Genomic DNA, 25440 nt, shown 5'->3' with positions numbered 1-25440 from the left:
GGAAGAGAAATTCCTTTTGCTCAGTAAGCAGCCTGCTTAACCTGCCCTGCCTGACAGAGCTGAAAGCTGGTGCTTGGAGCATGCTTCCAATGGGAGGTGCCAACGGGCAGCAATCATTGCCAGGCAGCTAATCAACTCCTGGCTTAAATTAAAGAAAAAAAGAAGAAAAAGAAGACCACACAGTGAAGATTGATTCAGTGGTCCTATCTCCACAATTCATCTCTGGCCACAGCGCACATACATCTCACTTACAATAGGCTGGAGAGACTGAAAAGTGCCATTTAGAAGAGACACTCCATCCCTTGAACTAAATTATCAATAGTATTAAAGCCAGATACAGTGTCTCTACTCCTCCATGCTATTAGCAGCCCATTTCTTCCTCATTACAACTCATCATTCTCTGTCTCCCAAAATGAAGTAACACCAACACGAAGCGTGAGCAGTATCAGGACAACCACCACAGCTCAGGGGAGAGGTTCTGATTCACTCACAACACTATGACATCCTCCAGCTGCATTCCTTTTGCTTTAAGGTTTTTGGGTTGGCTCGGGTTTGCATGCACACTCAATCATTTTTGACTGGAGATATTTTTAGGAGATCTTTCTTGCCCATTGGCTGCTTCTTTCAGGTTCCCACCAGTGCCCCACACTCAGGCTTCATTCTAAATTCCTCTCCCCAGAGTACAGCATTGTGGTTTTCTCTACCCTCCGTTTTCTTCCCTTTTCCTTCACTTCGCTCCCTATCTTCTTATTTTAACCCTTCCTGAATACCAGCGTCAGGAACACATACATGGAATAAAATGCAAAGCAACAACCAAAGGTTACTTGAAAACAAATGCCAGCTTAAAAAAAAGAAGAAAAAAAGAAGAAGAATAAAGAAAGAAACGTGGTATGAATTACACATGCAAAGTCTTCACTTTCTACATTGTACGGATTTTCTGTACTGTTTCAATTCTACGCCCCGTTGTGCTTCCTGGCAAGTGGGGCACGGGGAGATGACTGCATCCAGGGAGCTGTGAGGAAAGCTGCGAGATGTTCGCTGCCACACACAGTGGTGAGAAGTGCTGTATGCTGTAAGGGAAAGGAAGAAGTGATTCTGAGAGGCTGCTGTTACAAGGGACTGAGACGGAAAAAGATGAGGGTGGGCTGACATTGTTAGGAAGCAGGAGAAGAGAAAGCTTCTTCACTGATGTACAGATACCGATTAATGAAAAATGGCTTTTGTGATGGGGGCTCGAGATAACAAGCAGCAGAAAAGGATATGGAATGGTCTGCTGTAAAACAACTGAAGTTCTCTAAAAAACACGCACAGAACATCAGAAAAATGAATCCCACAATTAAAAAGAAGGAAAAAAAATCCTTCAAACTTGCACTGTGAAGAGGCACCTCTTCTCAATGGGGATCTGCTTCTGCAGCAAGCAAGTCAAGTATCAATAAAGAAAAATAATCACAGCAGCAGAATTGGGCAGCTACCATGAATTCAACAGTGAGGACTACTTTAGATTTCGAGATTTCAGCAAACAGATAAATCAACAATCTGGAAGATGCCACTGCTGTGCTGTAAAGCTGCATGAGGAAACAGTGAAGAGTCAGAGCTGCAGTGCTGCATGGGCTGCTGAAGCACAAAGGGAAGCTGCAGCTCAAAATGGATGGCACAGCAAAGAATGAAATATCAGAGCTAAAAAATGCCTTAAGAAGAGAAACCCTATTTGATACTTACAAAACCGATTAAACTGATTACAGTACAGCAGAAGCACTTCAAATGAACAATGAACACATCTATTTCCTTCAACTTGAACAAAAAACAGAAAGTAACAAGAATAGAAATAAACTGCTTGTTATGACAAGGAATGGTTTGCAGCAGTGATTTCTGAGGCCTTATGCAGACACCTGGGCTGTTTGTACCAAATCTCAAAATAAGGCTGAACAATAAGGTGGAAAAACTTGCAAACTGTGCAAAATTATCCAACGGAGTCAGATCTCAATGGTAAGGAGCTGCAAACAAAGATCTTACTATGCTGGGTAACTGCATGATAAAATGGGGATGAAACTTAATGCTGGTAAGTCCAAAGAGATACACATGGGGAAAAATATTTTCACCTACACATATACATGATTATAGACTCTAAATTTGCTGTTACTACTCATGAGAAGTTAAAAGGAGTCATCCTAGACACACCATAACAGTACTTGCAACTGCAAAAAAGGCAGAACGCCGTTATTAGAAACAGAGACTGATAATGAAAGCAAAGTCTTCATTATGTCCGTATATTAGTCTTGTAGTATCCTGACACCCTGAATAATGTGTGTGGTTCTGGTCACCCTATCAATAAAGGAATACGACAGATCAGGAAAAATAAGAGAAAGACCACAGAGGTAAGCAGGAAAATGAAGAGTGTCCATGTGGGAAGGGAGTTAAGTCTTTTGGAAGAGAGGTAACTGAAAGAGGATTGAGATCTACAAATCAAATATGGTGTGCATGTGGGAATGATTCCTAGCCACTTTCAAGGAGGAGAAGCAAATAACGCAATCATCAGACTGCAGGTTAGAGATCTAAAATAAATCCACTTCTCTACACAACAAATAATTAGACGATAAAACTCAATGCCAAGGGCGGCTCTGCTGGCCAAAAGACAAGTCATTTCAACATCAGATTAGGCAAATTCATCAGGGACAGACACGTCACTGGCTGTGAACAGCGATCTGAAAGAGACAACTCCAGAGCTGTGACTGGTAAAGCACACAGAAAACACGATTCTATGAAAACATCCGAACGTCTCTCCACACACACCTGGTTTGCTACCCTCCTCCAAAGGCAACTGCTCCTGGCCATTGCTGGGGATGGCACACTGCTATAAAATGCTTTTGTACCTGCCCAGAATGGCAACTCCTCTGCAGACCAATAGATTTGATTGTAAAATTCCCCAACAAACACCACCAAAAGTCCCATGATTATTAAAAGGAACGCAGGCACCCAGAAGTACGCTATGAGGTTACACACCTTTAAGATTCCTCATCTTGCCTCTAGAACAGGAAGGCTGAGCTCAACTGTAACACTATATAAAAGGGCTGAAATCTGATCTAAGCAATGAATTCCTGTTCACTGCTCCATACAAGCCTAAGTGCTTCATTCACGTGGTAGAGCGATCAAAGGCTTAAATGTGCAGGAACCTATGCTAGGAGATGAGACTGGAAGAAGGCTGAGAAATCAAGGGAGATATAAAACCTCCCTGCCTCTCAGGCAATGGAAAGAAAAAAAACAAATGAAATAAGGACTGAGTGCAACTGAACTTGAGCAGACTTCAGATACTTCAGGAACACACTAGAACAGATTCAGCAGAACTAATGAAAACTGCCAACTTAAAATGGCAATGGAAAAGCACATGTAATTTTAAATTAAGCAGGCTAAGCGCACTCCTCTGTAGGCAATAAGTTTTGTGTTTTAAAAGGAATATTAATAGCCAGACCAGCATGCCCAAGCAGACCAGAAATGCCTCAGTCCTGTTTCCTTTGACAACAAAGTGCCACCCTGAACAAGAGAAACATTTCAGACAACCACTTATGAGTACAGGGATTTGAATTTGCTAAAGCATGCAAGTCTGTCTAAAAAAATTACAGTTTATGTTATCTTGGTTATTCATTTGGGGATTTAAATGTTCAACAATAAGTGCAATTTAGCTAAGAAAAGGTCTGAAAGATAGAAGAAGAGACTTAAAAGAGGGAAAAGAAATTCAAATTTCCAAGCAGTGATTGCCTGATAAGGAGATCCACGGCTGCAGGAACAGCATGTTCAGCAAGAGAGAGCATTTACTCCAGTTAGATTTTCTGTTAGTGCTGGAGTTCTTTCCCAGCCATTCTGGGTACTGATTATGGGAAACATCCAAGAATGTGGCCAATCTCAGCACAAGGTCCAATGAATACAGTGTAACACAGCACCATGCAGCTGCCTTCAAACAAAGCAGCACCATCACTATGAAGGAAAAGGTTTTGAATAAATTAATTACCAAAAACTCTCCCTCACATGGCAATACATTTTAATAAAATGACTGGAATGACATAAAAAATGACAAAGAAAAGACCTCAATTCTACGTTTGCATTGAGGAATTTGCTTTCAAGAGGCGATATGCATGATGGGAACAGCCTTCCTCCAGTCAAAAAATAAAGGATGTTCAGTCGCTACGAAAACTAAGTGGGAAGTTGGAAAGGGCCTGGAAAGACCACGAACTGATCACTCCAAGGCTAACCAGAAGTTAAACCGTATTATTAAGGGCACTTATCCAAACGCATTGACAGGCACAGTGGAGCAACCACTACGCTAGGAAGACCGGCCCGGTGTCTGACCACCCTTACGGTAAAGAAAAGACTCCAGGAAATAACCCACTGAAGCAGACCTTATTAGTGGCACATCAGAAACAGCCATACGGGCTTGAAAAGTAAGACACTGCTTTTGAGCAGGACAAACTGTAAATGGAAAAGATTTTGACAAGAGATTAAATACCAGTGCAACCTAGCAAGAAAACAAGGTGCAGAAGGATTCCACCCCTGCTAACAATTCAGTCTGTAACACCGCACAGAAGTAAGGCAATTGTCATTATCTATAATAATCTCTGCAAGCCGTTGTCATAAACAAAGCCCCACTGTGCACAGACGCTTCTGTAATGCCAAGCAAAATGCCGGTGGAGGCAAAGGGGTGAAGTGGCAATGACGGGACTGGGAGCGGAGTCTGTCAGCAGCAGGCAGCGCATCCCTGCGTGGCAGAAATCCCGGCAAGGAGGGCTTTGAAGAAATGCACAAAGGAAAACAAAGGCAAACGTGCAGGTTCTTGAAAGTGACACGCTTCATTTAGGGAAATACAGGATGCACTGGCGGGACGTGGATCAGAAATTCTTGAAGGCAGATAAAGGAGAAGTAAGCAGGCAACTGCCGTAATGAGGAGTAATCTGAGGTGTAAGAAGGGGGAAGCAAGCAGATGAGTGTGAAAGAAGCAGGTATGCAAAAGGATGGCTTACAATCTTTTTTAACAGTATTCCCAATGGATGTTTATTCAATAGTAACAATTGTTAGATTCAGATCTTAAGAGCTGCTCCTCAGAGCAGAATACGCATCACTGCCAGGTGAAAGGTACAACGCGCACCTCGCACATGAACTATCTCTCTCTAGGAAAAGGAGAAGCCTGCAGAACACACAAATAACTGCTCTGTGGCTACAGAGAGTGATGGGGAGGCAGCAACTCCTGGCAGCACGGCCCTGAGGAGCAGAGCCCGGTGTGCAGAAACGCTCCCCAGGGCCACTGGTGGCTGCTGCCCAGGGGAAGTGAATGCCCAGGAGTACATCTCCCTGTAGTGATGCGCTGTCACAGAACACACATGTTAAGAAAGGAAAAAAAAAAGCAGAAAAAAGCTGGAATGCAGGCTCATGAGCTCAAGCAATAGATAACCAGTCACAGCCCAGGCAAATGACACAACTCAGTAGGAGGCATTGATGAAAAAACTTCAGATATTGAGGAGGTGTTCGATGTTAAAAAGAAACAATCCTGCTGGCCAAAAATGTGAATGGGCTTAAAGAGGAACGTGTTAGTTCACTATTCAATAATCACAAAAAAAAAAAAAAACCAAAACCCAAAACTACAAACAACGATGATATATGTGCTGCTTAAATAGCTCATTACAATAACAACTGCTTTTCTAAAGTGAATTTATTTAAAAACACTGCAGAATAGCCGGCCAGCCAAAGACACGTATCACAGAAAAGCCTCCAGTGAACAAGGAGCAGTTCAGAAGTGGCAGCAAATATAAAGAGCAGCAGAAAGTCAAGGCCAGACAGCATTCCAGTTGGATGGCACAAAGTGCTGGGGTAGTGGTAAGAGTTCCTCTGAAGGATAGGCTAGATGTGATAGGCTAAGATCGCAGAATCATTAAGGTTGGAAAAGACCACTAAGATCAAGTCCAACCATCACAGCTGATCCCCACCATGCCCACTGACCACGTCCCTCAGTGCCACATCCACACAGCTCTGGAACACCTCCATGGATGGTGACTCCACCACCTCTCTGGGCAGCCTGTTCCAACAGGTACCAATCTGTACTAAGATACACTAATCTATACTAAGATAAAAAGGACTGGTATGAACCACAGCGTACTGGAAATAAATCACCGTGCAAGACCAAGAAGGAATTTCATTTTCATATGAAGCAGAAATAGAATGATGGGGGCAATTTTGGTTTTCGTTTATTTTACAGAGGCACACCCTCTTCTCACACCTTATTCCTCCATCTTCTGAAGGCTCTCACTCAAAAGCAGAAATGTAAGTCAGCAGCAAAGTGTTCTTTGTCAGGCAGTGTCAGAGACTCAGAATGGAAAATTCTTCTTTTGGCATCACCCTTGAAGCTATTAGTCCAGAAGGCAGAATTTGTTGGTAACTTCGTCAAAACTCCTATTCCCCAGGGTCTGTCTCTGCACATTTCTACTTAGTGGCATCACTAAAGAGCCTGTATTCTTGCCAATCACAGTGTGTGACGCTTCAAAGGAAGGATAATTAAATTTAAGTACAGGAGTAAAGAGTGCATTAAAGAATTTCTAAAATGTTTTTATATACCTACAGCAGAGCTAACGGAGTCATTCTACTGTAAACAATTTCCTAAAACTAACATCTAAAAAAGTTGCTTCCCTTCTGTAAAGCACTGCTCATGCATTGCGCCAGTCTTGAAATTTCAGCAGTAAATGCAACTTGGAGACCCTCCTCCACAAAACAAGTTCTAACAAATATGGAGAATATCAGTACATTCAAGCTAGCATCTTCAGCATTCTACAAGAAAAGAGAAAACTAACATCAGATGAACACAGAACATCTTCATCATCTTCTGTGGAGCCGAACCTCAATGATGCAACAAAAACTTCTGAGTGACTTAACTTTCATTTCATGCATGCAACTAAAACACACAAGCTCGTACCAGCTCCCCAACATGCCATTTAATTATGAATATTTCAAACATATTACAGTTTCAATTTTCAAAGAACTCTACAAGTCTGCCTTGATAGTCACAAAATAAGTGTTTTTAAAGCACGTTTACTGAGTAATTAACAGACTTGTCAAAGGTTGCACAGAGAACTGCGATAGCATAGGCACAGGCTCTGAAAGAACCACAGCTCTCAAAACTGAACTGAAGTACCTGAAGTTGCCTTACCCTCTTTTTTTAGTCTCACACAGATCAGCAGTACCTTCTAGAGAAAGTCCCCATTTCAGAAATTCATGTCAGGGCATACTTTTTCCTCTCCCTTCATAATAAAGCTTTTATGAGCTCCACACTCTTCTTTAATCATCAGTGATTTTCTTAAACTTAGAAAGTAAGAATAATGTAACGAAGGAGTCAAAGGAGCAAGAAAAGCTGCAGTTAAAACAGCTCAGTGCAAAGTACCAACAGAATTGTAGGAAGGCTACTCTGAAAGTAATGCTTATTTTATTATGTTGGCCCACGATGTCAGCAGCAAATCATGGTGATATAGCAGAACAGGCTGAACCTTCCCACCAATATTCCATTTTGTTGCCATGTGACAGAGGGCAGCAGAGGGGCATTCCGACCAAATGGTGCCTGCCATGGAAGTGTGGATTAGGCAAAGGTGTGCCACTGAATTCCTCCATGTGGAAAAAACAGAACCCACTGACATTCATTGATGCTTGCTGAACAGTTATGGAAGCCAAACAGTAGATGTGAGTACAGCGACAGGGTGGGCGGTGTGTTTCAGTAGCGGCAACAGCAACAGCCATGTTCTGGAGGGCCATGCAGACTTCTCTGAGCACGACACGTAGGCTCTTGTTCATTGCTGACAAAAAAAATTGCATTGCTAATGGTGGTGACTACATTGAAAAACAGCTGAGATTTTGCTCTACGCAGTAGTGTTATTGTGCTCTTTGTATCTGCTGTAGCTTCCACAGAAATAAATATGAGGCATTATGAATAAAATATATGAATATGAGGCAAATATGAGCTATGTGTTTTGCTACAGCAGAAAACACAAGAAATAAAAAACGTGTTGAGTTACACTTAAGGGATTTAACTGTAAATCAGAAAAAAAAACAGGAGCAAGAAATAGGAAAAATGTCACTACTATGTGAAGGCCACATAGCCAGTTTTTACCTCCAACCTTTATTTTTTTGCTTAAATAGAAAGAAAGCTTAGGACATGGACAGTTAGTTGACTGAGGTAAGACTTAAGTATCTAAACTATGAGAAGTTGTGCAAGCAGCCCTCAGAAGAGATATGCAATCTATACCATTGCTAGCCTAAGTAGGGGAAAAAAACAGCATAGCTGGTGCATGCAGAGCTCCAAGGATGCTTTGCTACTCCAGTACTAGCCTTGGGTAGTCACCAGTGTATACTAAGTCCTATGCTGTAATGTGCTCTTAGCAATGATTCAGGAAGTCTGAAGACAATCAAAGTAGATCTACATGATACAGTCACGGTCTCAACACTACTGGAACTTTTCAAAGAAACTGGAGCTATTTTAGTATTTTCTAACCGCAGAGAAATGCCTGCTTGAGGTTACTCTGGCTGGCACATCATGCTTTTCCCTGTATCAGTGCTGACACTGAGAGTCAAGAAAGCCAGCCCAGCCAATAACAAATAGATTGATAAAAATGTGGTGGCGGCAGTTTGCCGGCCAGATGAGCTCCCTCCATTAGCTCAGACTCAGAGCAGTGGTGCTGGGAGAAGGGAAGGCACTGGGGAGAAGAATGGCTCCTAGAACCTGTAACAGAGGCTAGGCTGGAGTTACGCTGGTACTTCCTAAATGTTCTGTTGACAGGTCTGAACTAGTTTATCACACTCTCCTCTCTTATATATCTTCTGTAGCAAAATGACAAGACTGCTTTGCGCTACTGCCATCATCCTTCCATCCTCCCTCTTTACCATCTTATCTTACCCATGCCCTCCACTCATCCTTCCCCTAACCTACCACACTACAGCAGAAAGTATCAAGAACAACTGCTCCACTAGAAATGGCTATTTCAACAATTTAGCAAGGGATTTTGAAAAAGCATTCAGTTGGAGCAAATAACGGACTAAGGCAACCTATGAGGCTGTAGGAAGAGAAGCTAGCGTTACTGAGAGCATAACTGGAAACTTCAGCAGGCTTTTTGAGGAAGACTGCTGTTTTACAAGCTCGCCCAGTGAGGGGGCATCCACAGCCAGATGCTGTCTTAGGTCCAGGCTGTATCGCTTTGATCGTTTGCTCCAAATCCTATCTCCCTTCCTGGCTCTACACAGCAGTTGGTTTCCCTCAACAGCTCGTTCTTACATCAAGATTCACATCCCCATATTCCCCCAGCAACCCTGTGCCCCCAACCCCAGCTTCATGCCTTCTCAACGTGGCTCAATCCACTTATGCTCACCCATAGCTTCAGCAATACAAGACTGCTGTTAAATGCTAATTACTTACTAATGAAAACTAATCATCATGCAATTAAACTTTAATCACTAAGCAGCTGGCTGAGATCCAACCCTTAACAATGAAGGTTCATTAATAACTTTTCTCAAAGTGCTTTATCCATGAAGACTATCCAGTACTTCACACAGAGTCCATGAGTGTGCATGAAATTCTGATGCAGAAGTATTTCTTCTGTTAAGAAAGAAAAAAACAACTACAAAATAAACCAGTCAGAACACAATTTAAAGAACAGTACTGTTTAGGTGAAAGTATGGTTTTAAGGTGCAAGCAGCCCAGATCTCACTCCTGCCTTCCCCCACATCCTCAGGCAACGTGTGCGGTACAGAGAGGGAGCAGCTCTTCTCTCTGATTATCCTATCTTCAGAGTAATGTTCAAGGCAAAAATTGTCTTCTAAGTTTTAATTTCTGCTATAGTTTCTAAAATTATAGCAAGAATCCTCATCATAGTTTTATTTTTACCCAGCTCTTCCAGAGAAATTAATCTAAACCCTTTCAGAATACATTTCTCTAATTAAAGAGTACATTGGGGTTATATAACTGGGTTTATAATGGACGGATGAAAATTACTCTTTTCAAAGATAAAAATTTTTAAATTGCTGTATTACAATAAATAAAGTTACACCACCTTCCGAAAGTTTCTCAGTTATGACCCTCCACTATTCCCATCCCAGTCCCAAAGCATTAAGCTTCTGTAGTGAAGTATTGGGTTTGCTGTGTAGTGTTTGAAGAGCTTTCCTTTCCTCTGAAGAGCAGAACAGTAGTACAGCTGAAGTATTATTTTGCTTACTCTGTGATTAAAGGGTTCAGGATATGGTTTATGCTTAAAAATAAAGTATTTTAAATAAAAAGTCTTGCAAAAGATAAAACCTAATAATTCATACAATATTTTCTAACAGAAAGTTATGAATTTTTTTGCATTCATAAATTAAACTTCTAAATTCACCAAATAAAGAAACAAAATGTTTTGATTTTGAAAAAAAAACACCTTAAATCTGCATTTTTTGCCTAGTTTTAATCAGTTATAAGGTGTAAATACAGAGGTGTGGATGAGAATAAGTTTCTGAAGTTCTTGCATGTCCTCCAACCCCTGTTTGTTTGGTAGCATTCTCCTAATGATGGCAGAGCAACCGACTACCGCCTAGAATCAGTCTTAAGTTCATGAAGTTAAACGCCAGCAGCACTGGAAGTCTCCTCCCTAGCTTTTGGGAAGCTTGCAATCTTTTTGCTAGCACAGCTTAAAAAGATCAAGCTAAAAAAGGCACAAATTGATTGCATTCTCTCGCTACTGAGAATTTAGCAAGAGTTTGGCATCTCTACGGTAACACAAGTGACTTAAATCACACAAAAAGGACTGCGTGAGTTTGCGGATAGCCAGACAAAAGCTCTGAAGTTTTGCTAAGAAAACTCCAGCACAGAGATTTCCATACACATTCGGAAGAGCTTCTTAAAAATGCACTTAAGTAAAGCATATTTCTAAGTGAAAACTACACAGACTTTGAGAATCCCTGACGCACAACAGAAAGACCACAACTGTGGAATGAGCAAGCTGTACTCTACATTCAGGTTTCCAGTGCTCCTGGCTACAGCTAACATAAGTGCTTAAACATCCTATTCTTTCCCAATGCTCCACTGTCAGTAAATCTATTTCCTGCTTTGACTACTCAACATGGTAGAGCAGTAAGATGCGAAACCACATGTAAGCACATATACAATGTCCACACTCCAGGATAAACTAATAGCAAAAGAGTCTGCCAAAGATGCACAAAAATTACTTCCCTGTACTCAACCCTTCATCTTTTCTGTCATATAAAAGATTGATAATGGAGAAGTCTTTCCTCTCTTCCCAATATGATCTTTATGTTTGAGAGCTCAACTAAACTGCATTTCCTGGCATCTACAATCCACGATCATCTATTTGCTGCAACCATTTTACCCAATTACTACTCATGATAAAGGAAAGCAAGTTTTATCCCCCCAAATGTAATTAATGGCTTTCAATCACTTCGAATATTGAAATACATGCATGAGAAGTGCAGATATAGGTTCTGTCTGCTCATGTCTTCAGCAGCTAAGGATTGTGATACCAACACAGAGCTGCTGCGAGCTCCACAGCACTATTCACTCACACTTGCAGATCCCTACCAGAGGTAGGCAGTGAACTGAGATACAACAGGGGCTCTACCAGGCTCTCATCTCTGTGGATGCACACTCATGCACAACAGGAGTCATGACAGCACAGTCAGTTTCAGTAGCACAGCAGATGGCAAGGCTTTTCTGAGAAAACTGAAACAGAAATTTGCTATTCAGCCTGTCTTTCAGAATTTCTTCTCCACCAGAAATTTCATGCTTCCTTGTTTTTATAACACTGCAGAAGAATACAAAGGATGCAGCCATTTACTGGGAAATTAGATATTAGATTAATCATACTAAGGACTGTCTTCAATAAAGAGCATACCTGTTTTCAGTTCAGGTAGGGCTGCCATCCACCAGCTCGGGCTGCCCAGGGCCCCATCCAATCTGGCCCCAGCACTCCCACAAATGGGGCACCACAGCTTCTCTGGGAAGTCCATCAATGAGAACCAAGAACTCAAACACACTAAGGGTAATGGGAGGATGTGCCTCGAGATTCCATGGCAATCGTCTCTTGTGTGGTCACAGCACACTAAAAGCTGCTGACAGAGTAACAGGCAACATTCTCTATCCTCCCCCTTTTCAACCACTGCTTACAGGTAGTTTTTAAATTTGTTACTGGTTTCCTCTCTTTTCATCTGCACATTAGAAAATCCACCGGCTCCACTGTTACTTCTTCCTACTCTAGAAATTTTTTCCTTATTCTTACAGGTCTAGATATAAGAAATACAGGTTTTCCTTCCCACATTTGTCAGGCATGCAGCCTTTGGAGCAGATCATTACTTCAGCTGAACCCTGACCTGATGTAGAACTTCACTCGATGGGTTTTTTTGATAGAATTTCAGCAAAGAAAGATTACGGAAAAGAAAAATGTGCAGAACCTGACTTTTTTTTTTTTTAATCTAGAAAGGATAATGAATAAGAGGACAACATTCATCTCACAACACCCCCAAAACAGTAACACCGTAGGGCTAAAACACTTCTAAGCAGTGGAGTCCATTTTGTGTTCATGTGATGCAAAGGTTATAACTACCAGTGGAAAGGCCCTGACCAGTGAGATGGAGCCCACAGTTCAGAGAGTAAGCTGATGGAAATAGCTGATCTGGCAGAATGGATTTCCCTGTCTTGACCCATCTTCTGACCAATTCACAGGCTAAAGATCAACTCACTGCACCAATGTGTAACTGGCCAACCTACTGTAAGGGAGACAACGGGAACAAACAGCTTTCAAAAGGCAATGAAGCAGGATCCTCCTTCTGGCAGCAGCTCTCTCCTAGCCTGGCTTAGGGACGACAAAGCACACCTGTGCCCAATGAGACATCCAAAATAAAACTGACGCCTTCAGACCTTTGGCACTATGCTATTTAGGTTTCTGGGACTAGAAACTGTTTTGCCAGAGGTAGCTAACCTTCCACAGTTTTCTCAGTTTGTACTGAATTGCTAGCTAAGGCATCTCAGAAGCCATGAGTTAGGAACCTTTCAAAACCGATTACTTGGGGCACATAGCAACGTTTCTGTCAGGCTTTGGTTTCTCACATCGGAAAATATAGACAGCTTATAGTGATCCCTCTGAGGACCTTTCTTTACCCAACTTACAGCTAGGATCCCAGAAGGCAGAGGCACACAAATAAAAATAGTTCTGTGAATGCAACAGAGTAAACATCATATGTATGCAACCCTTATTTCCTTTATGGCACAGATTTCCCCTGACAGGTACTTTGGAAGATCAGCTAGCAGGAGTTTGAAGTGATGCAGAACAACTTTTCTGTGCAAATCCAGAAGATGTTCTCCAGGAAATCTAGGAAGCACGTATTAAACCCATCTCTAGTCCAGACAACCATCAAAGGGACACTGAACGCAAGCAAGAAGCTTCCAAGGATTTCCTCCCATGTATGAGGATTAAGAGCCTTCAAGACAAAAATGAAGCAGAGATCACTGAAAAAAGGCATTACGTTCTTCAGACCTTTATTCAAGAGATCTTTAAAAGGGGGATAAACAAATTTTCCTCTCAAGGAGCACCGTCATCAGAACCAAAGGGCTAAGATTTACATTCATCAAGGTCAATTCTGACAGTGATAGGAGGGAAGAAGAACAAGCGGAAATAATTCCTGTGCTAGGCCACAGCCTCTGCCTTGGAAGCAAGAATGCTTTCTATAAAATGCAAGCACTAGCACGCCACCTCCTAGTGAACAGCCTTTTAGAAAAAAGAAAAAAAATCAAAACCAAACAACAGTAGAACTATATATCTCCCTGGAGTCTGCAACTGTGACGTAAAGAAGGCTCTTTGGATTGTTCCTCTCCCTACCTGCAGCTTCTAAAATTTAATTCTGAGAATGAAGACCATCCATTCTTACAAACATTAAATCTGCTGAGGGCCAACACAGCTTCCTAATTTTGTCAGCTGCAAAGTAACCAAGACTTCAGTTTCTCATGAGTAGGAAAACAAAGAGAAGATGAACAAGGAAATAAAGTGTTTTCTTAAAGGTATATACAGCAAAGTGCATGCCACTGCTAGATTTCTAAATCTATAAATGCAAAGAAGTGGCCTAACATAACTGTAAGAAGAGATGCAAAACCAAACTAAAACACAGGAAGAATACAGATATACCGTATCTTACCAAGTAAGGCTAGGAATCCTTAAATATTCTCTGCTGCAGAAAGACTAGCCTCAAGGTTCTCCATACCATCAGGCAAAAATACTATCCTCTAATGACTGACTTCAACAATTCATAACCATGGAGTCTGATCACCTTCAATATTTGAAAGCAAATACTCTATAGGTGATAGGTCCATCCAGCCCTATGCAGACAGCAATTTCTCAGTTCAAGATTTCTTTAGCTCTCGAACCAAAAATGTCTAATATGAGAAGGTCAGTTAGCACCCTGACTATGGTCTACCAATAAATATTAAGAAGGAACAAGACTGCTTGGCAGGTGGGTCCATCTGCAGAGACATCTAATTTAAAACTCAAAATAAGGAAGATTAAGACATTCTGCATCTAAAGCAGCCCCATTCACCTAAGGAGCTCTTTGTGATCTCAGAAACAGTAACACCCCTGGAGCACATAGATGTGCCTCTTTTTTTTTTTTTGGCTTTGAGGAATACTGCTTAGGAAACCATCTACGTAATGCTTTCAACATCATTTTTAGTCTAGGATGAAATCAAGCTTTAAGGAAAACTCAAAGATCAAGAAAGTCATTTCAGTTTGATGAAAGCTTTTTTTTTTTTTTAAAAAAAAAAAAAAGAAAATACTTTCTCATTTCAAATTCTCCCAGAGCATCTGGTACAACTAGATCTTTGAGAAACCTCACATACATTTAAACTTTCTTTGAGATTGACTACGGGGCTGCTCTCCAAAAGCAGCCATGAGCCACAGATATTTATTCATAAAAGGAACAGAAGAAGATTTAACACAGCAAGAGAAACACTTCAAATTCTTTGCTGATTCTGGAAGTCAAAGAAGAATCAGAGGTGTCTGAAAAAATCTGTAATGTGCTTCCATTGAAGCAAGGTGAGTTGGTGTGAGAAGAACAAACACAGGATGAGTTACTTAGGCCGCTATCACGGTTATGGCCTTGGACCAGAATGCATTACATATACACGAGGTGCTCATTCCAGGCTCATAATCCCTTCATATGTCATCAGAAAATGTCTTTCCTCTTCCTAGACGAAATTACCAAAGGCTTGTGTGCCCATCTACCTCCTCTTTCCTGCCAGCCAATACCTATGTGGTTTGCATATCTGCTTTTTCAGGACACACACACACACCGATGAACTGCAAGTCAGCTGAAAGAAAAGGAAAATGCACTTGCAAAGCAAGGAAGATGTATGGAAAGAGCATATGCAACAAGCATAGGAAATGAGTTGTCAGAGCCAGAAGACAGTCCTCAGGGAGCAGGGCAGCAGAGAGCTTAGTTCAACACAGCCTTTCTACTGCCTGAGGAAGGCTTGTGGCAGGTACACCTCTGATATCCTGACTGCCAACTCTGTGCTGTGTGTAACCCTGTCTGAAATGAGAGACAGAAGGACACAGCTTCCAGAGAATGCACAACTACAATTTGCTACAGTAGAACAAAAACGGTAAGGAAAAAATACGGACAGGAACTTAAACAACAACAAAAAACGCACAAAGACAAAAAAAACCAAACCCATTTCATTGTTTGTGATAGAAGAGAAGGAGAAAGATGGATTACTTTTACCAATGAAATGAAGAAGTGCCAAGCATTCAGTTATGACATTTATTACTGTGTTTGCATAAGACAGAATATAATATGATACACAAATGGCCTGCATCCTTAAAGGTCTATGGCCCCTGACAGAGCAGTGGTGAGCACAGAAAAGACACATACTGCTTCTCATATGCAAACAGTAAGCAGTATTTCTTACAGCCTTAAATAGGAAGAACTAGAATTTTGAGAAGGTCTGTGCTGCTCAGATTCACCAAGCCAGAACAAGATGGCAGACAATGGATCAAGGATGATGTAGATTCAAAAGCAGTATCTGAAGCTAGAGTCTCAGACCTCACCACGAATTCAAAAGCCATCTTTAAGCTTCTGACAGAAAAAGACAGATCTGGAGCAAAAAGGAGGTTTTGTAAGACAGGAATAAAGCAAATGGATTACCAGAAGATATGGCACTCTGGGACTAGGGGGGGGAAAAGCACAGGCAGAATCTTAGCAAACCACACAAAAAGCTGCAAGTACCGAACAACCACCTCTGCAAAGCCAGTAGAGAGAAAAGAGGTAATCAAAAGAGAACACAGACAGGAAACAAGGTGGAACAACACTTAAAGAGCAGCACAGCTGATAGTGACGAATGTAGATGACAGAGAAAGGAAAATGAAGAACTGGATTTGAGCTTTAGCTAGGAAGAGATCACAGCAAACACTGATTACAATTGTAGTAGAACACAATCGAAGCCAAAGTGGAGGAGGACAAGCACACCAGACAATGCACTCAAAGAATTTTGAGATGAAAAAAGGGAAAGGAAATGAAGAAGTAGTTGCAACAGCAAGAGAGGCCACAGGCATTTTGTACGCTTCTTTTAAAAATGTGAAACACTTGTGTCTACAGGTCACTGTAAGGAAAAAACCCTCAGAGCTGAGTAAGTGATTAAAGGAAAAAGGTAAGAGAGAAAGGCCAGCAAGTTCAAGGGAGATAAGGGGATATTATTGTACAATGCCATAAGGGCAAGCGAAAGGGTTAAGAAGAGGAGTGCAAAGTTCCACTTGTGACAAGGAGATGATCCTAACAGTTGAAGAAAGTGATAAAGAGTAGGCCAAAGTGTACTGACTCAGAACATCATCATGATCCCATACAGAGAAGGAACAACATTTCAAACAACATCCAACAACCATGTAAAACCATTGCTGACAATGGGATACTATTTGCCAAGTCTGATTAAATCTACTGGTACAGCCATGATGTTCCATTGGCCACAAACCCTTTAAAAGTACGGAAACACGAAAAGGATCACTGAAGAACAACTCCTCAAGCAGTTCAAGAATTTGAGAAGGTGTCTGCCACTGGGAAAACAAGAATCATAAATGGGAAGACACACCCTGAGAACAGGAAAAAGGGAGAAATATGCTAGAGAGATCCAAACTGAAAATAGCGGTGAACTGCAACACACATGAAAGGACAGTTACATTACAAGCAGAATCCAAACGATGTTGGAGATCCTGAAAGAAACCTTGCAATTATCAGAGATAAGAAATTTAGCACACCAACACTACTTGGTGAAAAGCAAATGAAATTAACTGACTTTATTTGATGAGAAGCTAGAAACAGGAATGCAGGCCAAATCAAGTTAGGGCGAAGAAGCATGTAATTACTGTCAAAGAACAGAGAGCGAAAAGGCAGAACAAGCCAAGAATCAAACTTGCAGAGGAGAGCTCAGGAGGTGGAAATGAGCTGCACTGAAGAAAGCAGAGAGAAGATAAAAAATTAGATCCCAACACCGTTTAGGAAAAAAAAAAAAAAAGAGAATCTGAAGGCAGTGGGGAAAAAGTAGTCTAGCATCTCGTACATGGTCTGGCCCAGGACAGCAAGAGGGTAAGCATAAATAAAGGGATGTGGCACACTGATAATGGCCAGGAAAGTCAAATCAGATATGGTTCTAAAGTGTCAGCTTCAGTCTCAGATAATCAATTATGAGTGCCTTCATCCACAACCAGGTGACACTGAATAAACTCTCTTTGTCCCTGCTTTGATTTTACCTTTCTCCTCATTCACTGTGTACCTGCACTTTGGAGAAGGCCAGTTATGAGCGTGATTATGCTATAATTCGTACAGAACTCATCAACAGTCAAGCCACCCAAGTTCCACTCAATTTACAGACTTCTGTGTCATTCCACTTTATCGACTTTAATTTGCAGGGACCACGTAATACATATTATAGTCAAAGAATAAATCATTTGGATTTGAAGGGATCTCTGCAGATGTGTGGTCTAAGCTCTTGCCCGAAGCAGGGCCAATTTTGGAGCTACCTTCAACTTCACAGGAAGAGTGAGAGTGAGTTGCTTTAGAACCTTGGGGTTGCATAAATTGTGACTGGTCGAGAACAGATAAACCACAACTTCTGTTGTTCCCTCCCCCCACCTCCCCACTCCCATATTTGACCACCCTCACTGTGAATTTTTTTTTGCTTGATATTGAATTGGAATTCCCCTTGCTGTAACTTTTGTCTGCTGTGATTTGTCCTTCCACTGCACAACTCCAAGAGCAGCCCTGGAGAGCATTAATATCTAATAGGACAGATAAAGAAAAAAAAGATAGCTGTAGTCACGAGAAAACTTTTGGACATTTGGAACTCTTAGTAGGAGAAATGCATGCAGACTTTTGAGGCTCAAAAATTCTGGCTCATCAGGTAGGTGTGGCAGAAATCTAAAGAAGGCCATCTGAAGGGCATCACTAGAGATTTATTTACAGATGAAAGATGATCGTTTAAGATACAAGAGAAGAACAAGGAAAACAACATTTCAAATGGTATGCTTAATGCAAACAAGCAAAAAAAAAAAAAAGCATAGTAAATTTCAGTACTCACCATCTCTCTTGCAATCTCCACAGCTTCCTGCAGCCCATAGAGCCTGCCACAGACCAGGTAGATCCCATTGGCCCAGAGAATACAACCCTCATGGACCCAAAATTCATTGCTGTCAAGAGGTAGTTCAGGAATTTGTAACTCCAGCTCAGTGCCACCTTCTGAAGTGGGCATAGAGGGCTTTGAGTCCAAAGGAGTCTTTTCGCCACCACTGCCACCTTCAGTGGTTGCTTTTTTACAAGAAGCTCCCCTTGAAAGTGACCGAGAGGCTCCACTACAGTCCTCAGAGCGGTGCCGCCTCTTAAAGCGGGGATGAGCAGCTAGGCTTCTTTGTTCCTTCTGTTGTTGCTGTTCCTCCTCCTCCTCTGTATCTGTCTTGGAACCATTAGAAGCACTTTTGTGCCGTACCTTGACCTTGCTCTGCATTTCTGTGGCCCTCTTTGGAGGTGGGTTCTTGGGCAAGGTGGCTGCATAATCCTGGGGGTAGAAAGGACCAAAGAGGTCACCCATGTTACGATAGCTGGCCCATTTGCCACACAGGCAGCAAACCAGATGCCCCAAGACAGAAGACTCTGTTACTACAGGGCCCTGCAGCATGAAAGTTGAGGTGGGCAGCACTTTGCTCTCCACATTGCTAGGAGGGGGTGTTGAAGACCTTTGTCCTTTCCGACCCCTCACCAATTTGTTCTGCTCCTCTTCCTCCGCATTAATGATTGTGCACACAGCTCCTAATTCACACTTGTTTACCACGTGAATGTAAGGGAAAAAGGATTTATTCTTGGAGTCAGTTTTATCCACAGCCTGGGTAGCGTATTTAAGCTTGATCTCTGGTTCTTGAGGCTCCACAATCGGAGCAGCCCGTCTAGGCTTCCGCTTCCGTGGCTGAGCTGCAGGTTTTCGCCTCTCCCTCCTTTGCCTCTTAGGTTTTGGCTCACCACCAGCAACCCCTTCCGAAGACTGAGAAGGTACAGGTGGAGGTGGTGGGGGCGGTGGCAGTTGTTGTTGCTGCTGCTGTTGCTTCTTTTGCTTGTTCACGCTCCCAATTGGTCTCCCCTTTTTCTTTCCAGAAGGAAAATATCCCTTTGGAGGGAAGCCATCTGGCTTGGGTGAAATGTTTGTCACATCTCCATCTTTTTCCTCAGACTTTGGGTTTGGTTCAGAAGTAAACACAATGGAAGGGGAAACTGTTTTTGAGTCTGGAAAGGCCAGAGTTCCGGCTCCGCTTATGGATCCATCAGACCTCCCCTGACCACCTGACTTCTGAGGAGGTGGTGCTGCACTGGATCCTGTCCCTTCTTTACTAACACTGGCATTTTCAGGAGTGTCTTTCTTGGTTTTATCATCCTCGTTGCCTTGCCACTCTTCTGAGGATCGCGCAAGAGTTATTTCACTAGCTGCATCCTGGCTTGCTGACCCTGCTTGATCTGACAACATCTCTCCTTTCCTCTTCTCAGCCTCCGGCCCATGTGCAGACACACTCCCTCCCTCAGGTCCACTCTTAAGGGACAGGATGTCATCAAGAGTGACAGTATCTGCACCAGTTTCAGCACTGTTGGTGGAAACACTTCTCCGAATATTGGGAGATGTAATTTTTTGAACAATTGCTTCCAGTTTTAATCCTCGCCCCTTTCTTGGGGGCAATATTTTGGTCTTAGCCGGGCTTGTGAGGGAAACAGCGGGACAATTCCTACCATCAGGACTTGGCAGATCCTTGAAGGAATCTCCCTTTGCAACTGGTTTGCCAACATCTTGGCTTTGAGATGAATGGGCATAGGAGTTGTATGTTTTATCAGCTCCTTCTTTTGCTGACGTCATCATTCGCCCTTTATCTTCACTGCCACTGTTCTTCATATCCTGTGGCTGTCTTTTGGTAGGGATAGGAGAGATGAAAGAACGGACTCTCCTCCTCATAATTAAGGGATTCTGAGGAGACTGGTCTTCATGGCCAGGGAGCCTGAGCATGGCATTGCTAGGCTTGGGCAAATCCGTAGATTCCTCTCGTCTGTGCCCATCGCTTTCTTGGGGGCAAAATCTTTTTTGGTTGGCTGCTCCAAGAGGGCCACTGCTTTTGGCAGGTGAAGTCTGCCGAGAGAGGTCCCAACCAGACTCATGCGGCTGCAGCTTCTGGTTTCCGTGTTTTAGGTCAATGCACTTACCCTGTGCGCTGTCGCTTCCCATAATGCAGCGCCCAGGATCCTGGCTTCCAGTATCGTGGTAAGAGCTACCCTGAAGGTACATCATTCCATCCTTGTCATTTTTCAAGGGACTCCTTACTCTGTCCAAAAACTGCTGTTGTCTTGGGCTCTTCCTGGCTCCTTCCTGTCTGTGCTGAGCTGCAGCAATCACACCCTGAGCAGCGCTGCTTGCCCAATCTTTGTATTCTTCTTGCTGTTGCTGGTATAGCTGTCTCTTGTAATGATACTGGGAATTTAAGCTCTGGTTGGGGTCACCAAAAGGATGAGGCCTAGCATTTGCATGATATGCTGCAGCCAAAGATGAGCCTTCTGAGTTCTGAGGGTAGCCAGAATGCAAGGAACCCCTGTTAACTCTTTCAGATAGCGTCATGTGTGGGTTCATGTGATGCAGATCTGCTCCTGGGCCTCTGCTTCTGCCCGGTGACATTTTCAGCTTATCAGCAAGATCCTGAAATTGAGAAGGTGATTTACCCCTGCTGCTTCCAGTTCTGCCAGGTGCTCGTCTCAGCTGTGTTGATCTGCTCTCCTGCTGGGGAATGTAGTCTGGAGCAGAATCGGAGACTGCAGCTCCAGGGCTAGCATTGCCTCGGAAAGACTCATGCTTGATGCCAGCAGAATGACAATGGTCTCCTGTCTTTTTATTATTAAGACTAACTGAGCTCTTTGACTGTTCAAACTCTTCTTCTTTTATTTGCCCACTGTGAGCTTTCATCTTTGTTTCCATGGATACTAAACCACCAGGGAGTATTACTGACTGGCTTAAGCCAGGGGCAAGACGTTCACTCCTTCCACTTCTGCCCTCAGGACCCATGTGCCCCATTGGGTGAGGACCAGGATCTCTGACAAGTTGCCTTAATGGAGATATGTCACAGATCACTGATCTCCTCTCCGAGAGCGCTCCCCCTTCATGAGAAGAAGACTGAGATTCCATTTCAAACTTTCTAGCAATAGGATAATCAGCTAAATTTATCTGCTTCATGTCAGGGGCTGCGCTGCTAGACTTCCTATCCCAGGGACCCCAGTGAGGGCCTTCCAGGAGAGACCCCATACTTTTATTTAAGAGGCCTCTATTCGTCAATTCATTGGCTTGACTAATTAAGATATTGGGCCTCATGGCTCCCTCCAAACTCCCAGCCATCCCAGAATGTTCCTGTGCATTCCTAGAATACCTTCTGTCTGGATGATGGTGGTAACCCTGTAAGACCTCCTGTAGGAGGCTAGGAAACTTCTCATTCCTCCCTTTGCGCTCACTGTGTCCTGGAAAATCCCCTTTTTCTTGACCAGAAGGATACTGTGGAAAACCACCAATGTTTCTCTGTATGCCAGCTGCTATATTATCTTTGTAACTGTATCTTAAACTGCCTGGAGATTTGGAAGGTTCTGTTCTCACAGGAAAATTTGACCCAACAACCGCATTGCTGGGCTGGCTGTTCCCCTCTCCATTATGGTTAGTGTTATCTCCACTTTTGCTCCCCTTAGTACCTCCTTGAGCTTCTGGCTGTGGCCCTGCGTGCCCAGCTTCCTTTGCTCCGCTAGCACTAATTGGTGTCTGAGTGGCTGTGGAAACATCATCCTGTGCAGGTTTCTCTTGTCCACCTGACTTTTCTACTCTACCTGCCATAGCCTCCCGGGAGACAATCACTCCAACTGCCTTTTCATTCACTTTTGGGGCATTTTCCACTGCCACCACAGCTTCCTTCCCATCAGGGGAGGCCACATCTTCCCTAGCTGCAGGGCTGGTGCTGAGTTTTGAGGGCTCACTCTGAGAGCCTTGTGCTGGTGAGGAGTTGGATCTTTCTAAGTTACCCCCCTTGTAGGTAGTGTCTGAGCTTGTGCTCTGGCCACTCAGCTGTCTCACCCTTTCCCCATGATCCTCTGAACTACTGGAACAGCCACCATCGAGGGACTCTGCCAGGGGGGACTTGAGCTGCTCCTCTGCCTGGGAAGAGCCTTCTGAGTTTGTGCAGCTGTCAGCCTTCTTTGAAGAGGATGACCTTTTGGAACTTTTTTTCTGAGGTGCCAAGGCATCTGAAAGCAACATGTGCTGGACTGTGTTGGGCAGATTGGCCACTTGAGAACTTAGGGCACTCAGGCTACTCAGCCCTGGATCTGTGAGCCTCTTTTCCTGCAGTCCTTCCAGCCCAAACCCCTTGAATCCCCCTGCATGAGCATTGGGACTTGGCATCATAGATGGTGTAGGACTAAGCTGAGGCATCATCTGCAGGATTCGGTTTCTAGAACCCATAGACATGTTGCCTTGCCCACACTGGAGATTTTCTCCACCCGGCATGAGAGGAGAAGGGGTGGAGCTGCAGCTTGGAGACTGAACCACAGATGCAGCAGGAGATGGATTAGAGATTGGACTGAAGTTTTGGTGAAACTGCATCGGTGACCTTACAGGAACTTCAGTCTGGCTGTACTGTCCCACTTGACTTTGAAGAGAGAGCTTGGAGGCAGCATTTGAATACTGCATTACATGCTGAGGTGGGTGCTGCTGCTGCTGCTGCCCCTGCTGCCCACTTTGGGGCAGCTTAGACTGCTCAAAGCTTTTCATTGGTTGACTCTGAAAGCTGTAGTTTGACTGGGACCCATATGCCTGTGCAGTGGAACCCACGGCATGGCCTTCATACTGTGACCCAGAATTCACGCTGTAGCTTCCATCATAATTCTGTCCTGACTGGCCAAAACGCTGTGGGGAAGGGAAAGAGGAGGACGAGGACGACGAAGGTGGCTGATAGTGTTGGCTGTACTGACCCACTCGTAACTGGTACCCAGAAGCAGAGGAAGGCAGGGTGGATGGACGCTGCATTGGCTGCAAGTGCGAGGTGCTAGAAGCAGACTGGCTGGAAGCCTGGGGTAAAGGCTGATGAGACTGATAGATCTGCTGTCTCAGCTGTTGTACCTGCTGCTGCTGGCTAGAAGCCTGCTGCTGATACTGAGCACTCCCTGGAGAGAAAGGACCAGTATAATCCTGCTGATAGTGGGATACGCCCCCAAGGGTCGAATGCTGTGTTTGAAATTGGCCCACGTGTCCCTCACTCCCATACTGACTCCCAAAGCTACTCCCTTGAGGGGGCCCATAGCTCTGTACCGGTCCAGAAGGCCTGCGCTGAGGCGGCTGCTGCCCTCCTGACGCCACTGGATCTTTGTTGGTAGCCATATAGTAAAACTCTCCTGCTTCTTTTCTGAAACCTTGGTAGCTCTGATGGCCAGAGCTCTCACCAGGCATCGCTGTAGAGGCTCCTGCTGCTCCGCGACGTCCACTGCCAGTACCTCCTCCGAAGCTCTGGAACATCTGGGCCTGCTGGCGCGGGCTGAACTCCTCCAGTCGGGATGATCCGTGCACTTCCTGCGGGTAGCTCTGCTGGTTTCCGTGGTAACTACTTTGCTCCCGAAAGGACTGCATGCTGTTCAGCAGCAGAGCAACAGCTCGAAAGCCCTCCTAAAGGGGGGACAAAAAGAAAGAAAGAGGTATAGCATCTGCATGTCCCATTCACATAAATAGCATTGCTCAATTCCACTGTTTTAACAGCAATTAAAATCGAGGTCGTCTCCTACACTAAATTCTATCTCTGTGCTTGCACCTTCCAGTCATTCTAGGTAGCAAAAGGAGTCACTGCTTTCCAGGAAAAACAAGTCTGTAGCCTACTACCAGCTGGAACATATTTTCAGCCTCAGTATTTTCTGCAATCAGTCACTAGCTGGGTCTATTTATGTGGAAAACAAGCTTCCAGTAGCATTTTGTTAAGCAGAGGAGAGTGATCCTATTCCTTCAGCTATTTTGCTACCACAAGATTAAAAAAAAAGATTTAATTGTACGAGCCATACAACAGACTCAAACCACCTTTGGATCTACACTGTAGGAACAATGTCCAAAACACCACCTTTCACTGAGAGACCTCAACTAGAATACAGTCAACATACAAGGGAATAAAGCTCCAACAAGATATTCCAGTGAAAATGCAAACGTGCATCTGTGAAAAATCAGGCACCAGCACACTTAAAGACACCTGCCTCATACTGCATGCCTAACTGCTCCGATGATACTTTAAGGTGAAAACCAACATAAGAAGGTAACAAGCGGTACTCTTCCCCCCAACACCTGCTTTGTTCTGCAATATGAAAAGTCAGAACCAGTCCACTTCTTTGAACAAAGGGGCCTACACTTCATCCTGAGGACTTTTCAGTCAAGGTAATGTAAACTTATCTGAAAGCACTTGTCAAAAAAGCTAGAACATATTTTTTGGAATACCATGCATGTTACCCACATCTACATAATCAACTCCAAAGCAAATGAACTTCAGGAAGGGCCTCCTACATGCTTCCATTTGCTAACCAGTATGAGGAATCATAATTCATCTTCAAGGACTGGACAGCAGCTGCAATACTGTACAAGGATCCTGGGTAGGACCTCAAAAGCTTGAGGCACCACTACACTCATTAAGAAGGTCAAGTAACGAGTGTGTGTACACACTGTTTGTTGAAGTTGGTTTGTTGGGGTTTTTTTGGTTTGTTTTTTTTTTTTTTTAATTTTGCAAGAAAAAAAAAGTACAATTAAAAAAAAGCACAGAAAGATGAAAAAAGCTGTTGTTTCTGGAAGACTGTACAGCTTTCCCTTCCAGCAAACAAACT

General features: G+C 43.4%; 1 protein-coding gene across 11 annotated transcripts in view; it reads right to left on the bottom strand.

Annotated features, from left to right (window-relative positions):
* TCF20 (transcription factor 20) overlaps window positions 1-25440 on the bottom strand; it is a 115284-nt gene that overhangs the window by 19903 nt on the left and 69941 nt on the right. For 9 of the 11 annotated variants that reach the window (XM_015289182.4, XM_046907299.1, XM_004937691.5 and 6 more), the window contains one exon: window positions 18617-24250. In XM_015289182.4, coding sequence (XP_015144668.1) covers window positions 18617-24214 — 5598 coding nt within the window. In that variant the 5' untranslated portion in view covers window positions 24215-24250. The remainder of the gene's footprint in view (window positions 1-18616; window positions 24251-25440) is intronic. The other 2 variants (XM_015289183.4, XM_040668649.2) reach the window with 1 other exon arrangement.

This window comes from Gallus gallus, chromosome 1 (assembly GCF_016699485.2).
Source record: "Gallus gallus isolate bGalGal1 chromosome 1, bGalGal1.mat.broiler.GRCg7b, whole genome shotgun sequence".
NCBI lineage: Eukaryota > Metazoa > Chordata > Aves > Galliformes > Phasianidae > Gallus > Gallus gallus.
The sequence above is the reverse complement of the archived record's forward strand: the minus strand, read 5'-3'. Positions and strand labels throughout refer to the sequence as shown.